The 8,827-nt window shown below is 52.4% G+C and overlaps 1 protein-coding gene across 1 annotated transcript; it reads left to right on the top strand.

Annotated features, from left to right (window-relative positions):
- Window positions 1-272: 272 nt before the first annotated feature.
- Window positions 273-5,437, top strand: LOC123939145 (glutathione S-transferase Mu 1). Its single transcript, XM_046001117.1, has 8 exons — window positions 273-427; window positions 757-832; window positions 1,285-1,349; window positions 1,650-1,731; window positions 1,829-1,929; window positions 2,650-2,745; window positions 2,850-2,960; window positions 4,949-5,437. Exons 1-8 carry the CDS (start codon window positions 392-394, stop codon window positions 5,036-5,038), a joined length of 657 nt encoding a protein of 218 aa, XP_045857073.1. The 5' UTR covers window positions 273-391; the 3' UTR covers window positions 5,039-5,437.
- The last annotated feature ends 3,390 nt before the right edge of the window (window positions 5,438-8,827 follow it).

Here is an 8,827-nt window from a genome sequence, read left to right as displayed (position 1 = left end):
ACTCCTAGAGCTGGCAGGATCTGGAACGACCAAGGGCCAAGGGAAGCGATGTTTAGCGGGGAAGAGCAGACCTGTGTTCTTTTTTTGTGATTTAGGCGGATCTCCAAGCGCCATCTCTTGTTCCAGATCTAGAAAGAGAGCTCTGGATTGCGTGGTGATCCAGAGGGCAGCAGCATTCAGAGGCGGCTCCGCCCCCAGCGGCTGCGGACAGATAGAGGGAGCCTCCTTAGGTCTGTGTGTTCCACAGGTGGCCTGGCCTCCAGCGAGTTGTGGGGGTGGGGGCCGCCAGAAAGGGGCGGTCCCTTTCGGCTCCGCCCACCCTACCTCTGGGGATAAATTGGAGCACAGTCCTGGGAAGTCCTTCCACTCAGCTCAAAAGCCAGCAAGCACCATGGTCATGGTCTTGGGTTATTGGGACATTCGCGGGGTGAGCAATGGGGTTGCCGTGCTGGGTGGGATGGAGGCCCACGGGGGCAGGAAGTGCTGCTCCCTGAGGACCCTTTCTACCAGAAGGCCCCTTTGGAGCTCCTTGCAGCTCAGTCCTTTCTAGCAATCTGTCAGCCTGTGGACCTGTTCCTGCGTGTGTGTGTGTGTGTGTGTGTGTGTGTGTGTGTGTGTGTGTGTGCGCGCGTGCGCGCACGCGCTCACATGCCCACGGGTGGCGGGGGCTGGGTCTGTGAGGTTACCTGGTGTAGTGGGAGGCAGCAAGGCAGGACTTCTTCCTTTGACCTCCTTCCTGGGCTTTGTCTCTCACAGCTGGCTCACGCGATCCGCCTGCTCCTGGAGTACACAGACTCACCCTATGAGGAGAAGATGTACACCATGGGGGCTGGTAATGGCATCCACCTTGCGGTCTGACTTTTGCCCTATTCCTGCTGATCTGGTACCCAGCGCCCCATGCCCTGGTCACGTGCCCCTCCCTCTGCCACCCTCCCCCAGCTGGAGCAGGGCCTGCCCTTCCCTAACTCCTTCCAGGTGCAGCTGGCCTTAGGAGGCAGGACATGAGAGGGCATTGCTGGACCCCCTGTAGGGGGTTTGGGATGGGTTCCCCTTAGGGCTTGCATAAACATTTTGTAAACCTATTCATGCAGCTTCCAGAACATTATGAGTGTTCTTTGCCCCCACACCTGGAGTGTGAGACTTAGTGTTCCCGATTCCAGATCCCCCTTTTGGAGAGAATGGCCACTGATCCTTCGTGGGCATCCCCCAACCCTCAAGCCCCTCCCCAGGCCTAATGAGAGTGGGCTCTGGGGGGTTTGTTTCACTCCATCTTCTCCACCACAGCTCCGGACTATGACAGAAGCCAGTGGCTGAATGAAAAATTCAAGCTGGGCCTGGACTTCCCCAATGTAGGTGCAGGGGGTGGTGACGATGTGGGGGCAAGTGAGAGGGGTGTCTACACTGCCTGCTTTCCCAGCTCCGAGGTGACCGGATTTGCCAGCTTCTGCTAGCTTCTCTGCTTCCTGGTTCTTGTCCCTGCCTGTCCTCCATGGCCTCTGTTCCAGCTCATTCCTCCATTTTACAATGGATTGATTAAGTGGCTAGCAGGGGCAGGCCGTGTGAATGCCAGGTTTCGTGTCTCCCCTTTCTTAAGGGAGGGGGTGTTGGGGAGCCCGTGGCCTACCCACCTGCCCGTGTTGTCCTTACAGCTGCCCTACTTAATTGACGGGTCTCACAAGATCACCCAGAGCAATGCCATCCTTCGCTACATTGCCCGCAAACACAACCTATGTGAGTGGGCTGGGGTCAGGATTTGGGGAACGGTGGGGTGCCCCTGGGCCTGCCTGGGTGGGATGCTGAGGGTGAGAGTCTGTTGTGTGGGCTGTGGGTGGGGAGACAGAAGAGGAGAAGATTCGTGTGGACATTTTGGAGAATGAGGCTATGGACAGCCGCATATACCTTGCCAGGATCTGCTACAACCCTGACTTTGTGAGTCCCGTCCCTGGGAGCTGGGATGGACAGGGTTTTGAGGGCAGCTGCGTCTCATTGTCATGTGAACCCCGAGGAGCGACTGATTTCCAAGCCACTCCCTATCCTTTCACCAGAGTGACCCTCATATTTCAAGGCATCCGATGAACACTGGGACTCAGTTCCTTAGGGTACTAACCTTAGGGTAGGTAGAGTCAGTGCCCAGGGCAGAAATTCGGTTCCTGGATGGTGTGTTTCCTTTGTTCGCTCAGCACTGTCTTCCTGACAGCCCCAGGCCTGAGCACAACTGGCCAGCAAGCAGAGCAGGGAGATATGGCTTTGTACCTCCCCTTCCTCCGTCTCTCAAATTCCACACCTTTGCAGGGACTGCTCAAGGGCCGCTCCTATCTGCCCCCCCAGCAGGCAGAACTGGGGACTTGTTTCCCCAGGCCATTTCAGTTGATTACTTCATTGCCTGTTGGAGATGAGTGGTGAGAGATCTAGGGACAGCAAGGTGGGGTTCTTTGCCTTCCCACAGCCTCCCACAGATGGGAGGTGGGACCCAGTGGGATCTGCTGAACACAGCTTGGAGAAATCCTGGCCTGGGCAACGATGCCCCCTCCAGTGAGGGGTCAGGGCCGCTCACCTCTGGCAGCTGGGGGTCAGGCACAGCCCTGGGGACACCTGCCTCTCTCCATGGGAGTCTGAGTCTAGGATGGTGACAGCTGTTCTGTGCCTCAGGAGAAACTGAAGCCTGGATACCTGGAGGGCCTCCCTGACAAGATGAAGCTCTACTCACAGTTTCTGGGGACGAGGCCTTGGTTTGCTGGGGAGAAGGTAAGGGGAAGGCTTTGTGTGTGTGTGGGGGGGGGGGGGGATGGGAAGCCATGGTTTTCCCCAGGTTCAGAGTTGGGTGCTCACTGGCCTTTGCCTTTCTTTAGCTCACTTATGTGGATTTCCTGGCTTATGACCTGCTGGATATACTGCGTATGTTCGAGCCCAAGTGCCTGGATGCATTCCCGAACCTGAAGGAGTTTGTGGCCCGCTTTGAGGTGATTTCCTTATCCTTCGTACTATTTGTGTCTCTCCTGTCTTCCCTCCTTTCACTTGATGCTCTCTTCGTCCTCTTTGTAAAATAGAGAATAAGTAGCATCGATTGAGGCCTGCTATATCGTGACATGTGCTCAGGATCTTACATACTTGGTGCAGCATTAATCTTTACAACATTCCTACATGGTGGAAGACTTATCACCTGTTATTTACTGGCGTGGAAACTGAGTCTGAGAGGAGAAACCATTTGCTGAAGGTCGCAGAGCTGATACAGTGTGTGCTGGGCTCTGATTCAGCCAATGGCTTCTGTAGCTAGCAGTCCATGGCTGTCCTTTTCCCGGGCCAGAAGGAAGCTCAGTTTCTTTACTCCCCTGGGTCACAGAGCTCAGGACCCTGGGGACGCAGCAGAGGTTCAGAAGTGTGCGTGGAGCTGGGGTTAGGAGAGCAGAGCCATGGTGGGGATGACAGTATATAGGGGGGCACAGAAGGCATTTCCTGGGGATCCCCATGCAGCTTTCAGCAGTCCGATCCCCGTCTGGGGCTGCCCTGACATCCCCAGGAATGTTGTTGTTCCTGGGCTGTGAGTGCCTGAGTGGGGCCACTGTGGAGGGAGTCTGTCTTGAGGCTTCTGTGCTGGGCCCCTTCTTTACCTCCCCATGTCCATGCCCTTCTTCTTTCCCATCAGCAGAGATCCTGGGTCAGGAATGGGGCAGGCCGTTTCTTTCCAGTCCTGTTGGCCGATTGGATCTTCTCCCGGGTGTGAGGCTCTGTGTCAGGCACAGTGGGGACGCCAGGGCAACCCGGGCCTGGAGCCACCATTCCGGGGTTCAGAGCACTCAGAGAACTCGAGGAACACCTATCCATGTGCAGTGTGTGGGGCTGGGTGGGTGCTGGTGGAGCAGGGGCTGGACCTCGCTGATGGCCCTAGTCCCTTCGTCCCTCGTTGGAGGGCAGCAGACTGTGCTTTGTGAGCGATGTGGGGCTGAAGGTTTTTGTCCAATGGGAGTTTCAGCCTGCAGTGGGTTTGTCTTTCACATTCTTCGGCAAGAGATGTGCTTTTTGGGCAGGTTCTTCTCTGGGTGACTGGCCTTGGCTTGATGCCAGAGTTCCAGGGACTAGCCGGCAGGAGGGACAGAGGATGGCTCTGGGCTGCACTCTGTGGCCCCTGGGTGCAGGCAGTGCCAGGATCTTCAAACACCTTAGAATTCACTGGGCCCATGATGTTTTGGGACGATGGTGCTCAGACACCCCTGAGAGCCACATGCCCCCCTGGCTGTAACAGGACTGGGGACGAGGTAGTTGGTGCCCATGACATTGGGTTCAGTCAGGCCAATCAGTTGGACCTTCACCTTTAAGAGGAGTAAATTAGAGTGTGGCCTGGCCTGACTTCCATGCTCCCAGCCTCTCCCCTTTCATGCAGGTTTTGCTGAGTCACTGGGCGAGGTCTGGCCTCCCCTGCAGGCTGCATGGGCGCATTCTGAGGCCCCTGTTCGGCTCCGGTTCCCTGTGTGGCAAACCCTGAGAAGCCTGGAAGCTCCCTTTGCAACAGGGGGATGTCTGTGATCCGGAAGGGACAGGGTCTCCTGGAGGGCAGGGGAGGAAGGAGGCCAGCAGGAGGAGCCCAGCCCTGGCAAGAGAGCCAGGTGCCCTCCTGCCCTTCTCACCTGGTAGCCCGGAGGGCCTGAGGTGGCCGCTTAAGCCACCTGGGCTTCTGATTCCCTTCTGCGGGATGGTGATAGTGGGCTCTGTCTTGTAGGGTGGTTGGTGGGGGTTCCAGACCCATCATCATGTCTGGGGGATCTAAGGATCCAGGTGGAGTCTTATATCTTAGTCTCATGTCCCATTAGTTACAGAGAACTGGAAGGGGTGATCAGGGGACCTCAGGCAGACTGTGCTGTGTGTCAGTGCTGACCTTACAAGGAATAGTCCTGACTCAGGTTGCCTTGGTGGGGCAGCAGACCAGAGATAAGACCTTCTTTTCCACCCGCAGGGCCTGAAGAAGATCTCTGCCTACATGAAGTCCAGCCGCTTCCTCCCAGGCCCTCTGTTTCTAAAGATTGCCATGTGGGGCAACAAGTAGCGCCCAATTGGGAGGACATGCCCGTGAGGGGCCAGAGCTGTACTCGGTGTACTCCCTGAACAGCTGTCTTGCCTCTTTGTCCTTTGGCGCATCTTTTGTTCCCATGAAATACCTATCACTCCCCTTTTCTCCTTCCCAACCCTGTCTTCATCCAGACCCTTTGACATAGCTCTCTACTTCAGCAAATTTCCTCCCCCACCAGTGTTATCCCTCCTGCACTAAAACCAACCGGAGCATTCTTCAGTTGGCAGTTGCTGTTCCTCTCCTGGCCTGGGGAGCTCATCCCCAAGCCCCCAGCACTGCCCGGAATCCTCGTGTGACCTGGAGAGCAGGCCCGGCTGTCCCAAGGGGGTCTTGCCCAGCCCTGCATGATCTGCAGTAAAGCCTTACTCACTCTGACCTGGCTTGTGTTCTTCGGTTCTGGCCTTTGGAGTCAGGGCCGCATGTATCTGGGGACATGGCGTTCCCTTTCCAGTGTCTGTTGTACCAGCTCAGTGGACCGGGATGTGTGTGAGGTGCCAAGAAAGGGGACATGTAGGATTATAAGGACTCTTGCTTATTTCTGTCTATTTCATATATTTCTGTGCCTGAGCATGGGGTCTCTACAGAACCAGGGAGGCCCTTCTGTGCCTGGGTCCCTCCTTAATACTCCAGTATTCCTGGAGTGTGTCCTGGAAACTCACAGAAGTATTATGTGTGGCCGTCTGGGGGCTCTTTGGGCTTGGGCAGTCCACTGATAGTGTGGGATCCTAGCCAACTGCACACTGTCACCCTTCCCTGGGTCTTCTCCCTGCCTTGGAAACCCTTCCTCCGTGCCGCCCTTACCATTGTGAAAGGTGAAAGGAAATAGAATCACTAATGTTGAGGGGTTTTCTGAAGCAGCCAGGAGGCTATTAAGGAGACGGACATCCTCATTAATGACACTGCAAACTTTGAACTGGGCCACACTGCAAATATTCCAAGGACTCTGCCCAAATACGTGCAACTTTCTTTGGAAATTCGTATAGATAACATTTCAGGGGGGTCCCCTGTTGGTTTTGACTGGGTAATCCTTATCTATAAGCCTTGAATTTATATTGTTTCTTCCCATGTACAAAACCATTTTTTTCCTACAAAGAGTTTTGGGGGTTTTTTTTTGTTTGTTTTTTAAAGATTTTATTTATTTATTTGACAGACAGAGATCACCAGTAGGCAGAGAGGCAGGCAGAAAGAGAGGAGGAAGCAGGCCCCCTGTGGAGCAGAGAGCCCCATGTGGGGCTCGTTGTGGGGCTCGATTTCAGGACCCTGGGATCATGACCTGAGCCGAAAGCAGAGGCTTTAACCCACTGAGCCACCCAGGTGCCCCTGTTTTTGTTTTTGTTTTGTTTTGTTTTTGCGTTGGGGGTGTAAAGGAAAGCAGAACTTTTTTTTTAAACATTTATTTTTTTATTTTTTTAAAGATTTTACTTATTTATTTGATAGAGATCACAAGCAGACAAAGAGGCAGACAGAGACAGAGAGGAGGAAGCAGGCTCCCTGCTGAGCAGAGAGCCCGATGTGGGGCTCGATCCCAGGACCCTGAGATCATGACCTGAGCCGAAGGCAGAGGCTTAACCCACTGAGCCACCCAGGCACCCCGAAAGCAGAACGTTTTATCATGATTTTTCCTTCAGCAACTTTGGAACAAATTAAAAGTCCTAAACTCTGGTGCCAGGAAAAAAAAAAAGAGCTCTTGCTCAGTAATGGCCTTAGCTAACCAATTATATTCAGTTAAGATTAGTTTTCTGCCACCCACACAAGTCACAGTTCTTTGTAAATAACACAAACAAATATCTTTTTTTAAAGATTTATTTATTTATTTGAGAGAGAGAGAGGGAGTTGGGGGTGCAAGTGGGGGTGGAGCAGAGGGGGAGGGAGGGGGACGCTGAGTCCCTACTGAGCATGTGCAGCCATGACCACATGGGGCTCAATCTTACCACTAATGAGATCATGACCCGAACTGAAACCAAGAGCCGACTGAGACACCCAGGCTCCCCCATACAAATGTCTTTTAACATCTTTGACTTCTGTTCCCTACGGGAACACAATTTGGGTTGCTACCCACATCTGCGCTCCCTGAATTAAACTCTGAGACCCCAAATACATGCTTTTGTCTTATTTCAGCTCTACCTCTTGGTTAACATACATATCTCAGTAGAACAAGAAGGGATGAGAATAAAAAAGGTAAGAAGTAATAGACATTAGGAGCGACATTAAGTTAAAAGATAAGCAGAGAGAACAAAACTATTAGATCGAATAAAATAGATCCAGATCTAGAACTGGAGTTGGCAGCTTCTTTTCTGTGAAGGGCTAGATCAGGCATATTTTTGGCTTTGTGGGCCCTACAGTCTTGGTCACAGTTACCCCGGGCACTGTAAACTGCAATGCAAGTTTGCAAGGCAAACTGTCAGTTTGCAAGTTCCTCGGCAACTTGCCAGATGTGATTTGAGACCTTTCCGTGTACAGGAGGGCAGGCAGGGACAGAGGCAGTTCATTCCAGTTTGATAGGTGGCCTGTTTACTAAGCATGGGAATTTGTCATGTGATGAGGAGACCTCCATACCCATCTGCCAATTCTTAAAAAAGTTGATAGGGAGGACTTAACTGGGTCCAGTCACGGGTGCCATCCAGATGGTCTCAGCATCACATCAGTATCTGAAGGCTGCGTCCTCAGGGCAGCTTTGCGGAACAGGGAAGGCAATGGAATGCACCTGTCAGGGATGGGGAATGAAGACTTTCTGATTGCCGGGGTCCAGCCCATGGGTCAACCAGTGGTCACAGTATCTGGATGGACCCCTCTCCCCCAATCTAGAGTGAAGGCAGCCATGGATAATACATAAATGAATTGGGTGGGCCTGTAATCCAACACAAATTCAAACACAGGTGGCCAGCTTCCCTGACTCCTGATCCAGAAGCTCAAATTAAAAGGGCATAGCTAGGGGCATCTGGGTGGCTCAGGATGTTAAAGCCTCTGCTTTTGGCTCAGGTCATGACCTCAGGGTCCTGGGATCGAGCCCTACATTGGGCTCTGCTCAGCAGGGAGCCTGCTTCCCTCTCTCTCTCTGCCTGCCTCTCTCTGTCTACTTGTGATCTCTGTCTGTCAAATAAATAAACAAAATCTTTTAAAAAAGAAAATAAAAGAGAATAGCTATACGAAAGCTTAAATGTTACCATTTGGAATTAAAAAAGGTGATTATATGAGCACCTGGCTGGCTCAGTCGGTAGAGAATGTGACTCTGGATCTCAGGGTCATGAGTCTCAGCCCCACGTTGCGGGTAGAGTTTACTTAAAAAGAAAGAAAGAAAGGAGTGAAAAAGAAAGGAAGGGAGGGAGGGAGGAAGGAAAAGGTGATTATTGAAGAAAAGAACAAAATAACTCAGTCCTTTAAAAAGAGGAAGATATGGGGGCGCCTGGGTGGCTCAGTGGATTAAGCCGCTGCCTTCGGCTCAGGTCATGATCTCAGGGTCCTGGGATCGAGCCCCGCATCGGGCTCTCTGCTCTGCAGGGAGCCTGCTTCCTCCTCTCTCTCTGCCTGCCTCTCTGCCTACTTGTGATCTCTCTCTCTCTGTCAAATAAAAAAAAAAAAAAAAAAATCTAAAAAGAGGAAGATATGATAACAAAGATAGTTGTAAATAAAAGCAATTTTCTAAACATGGTCAAAATCGTAAAAGATAAAATAGTACATTTTAAAGCCCGGGGGTAGGAGAAGTAGAATGTATCTACTTCAAACTGAGACCACCAAGAAAGATTATTTTACCGTGGCTAGGATCTA

The sequence above is a fragment of the Meles meles genome, chromosome 1 (genome assembly GCF_922984935.1).
Source record: "Meles meles chromosome 1, mMelMel3.1 paternal haplotype, whole genome shotgun sequence".
NCBI lineage: Eukaryota > Metazoa > Chordata > Mammalia > Carnivora > Mustelidae > Meles > Meles meles.
The sequence above is the reverse complement of the archived record's forward strand: the minus strand, read 5'-3'. Positions and strand labels throughout refer to the sequence as shown.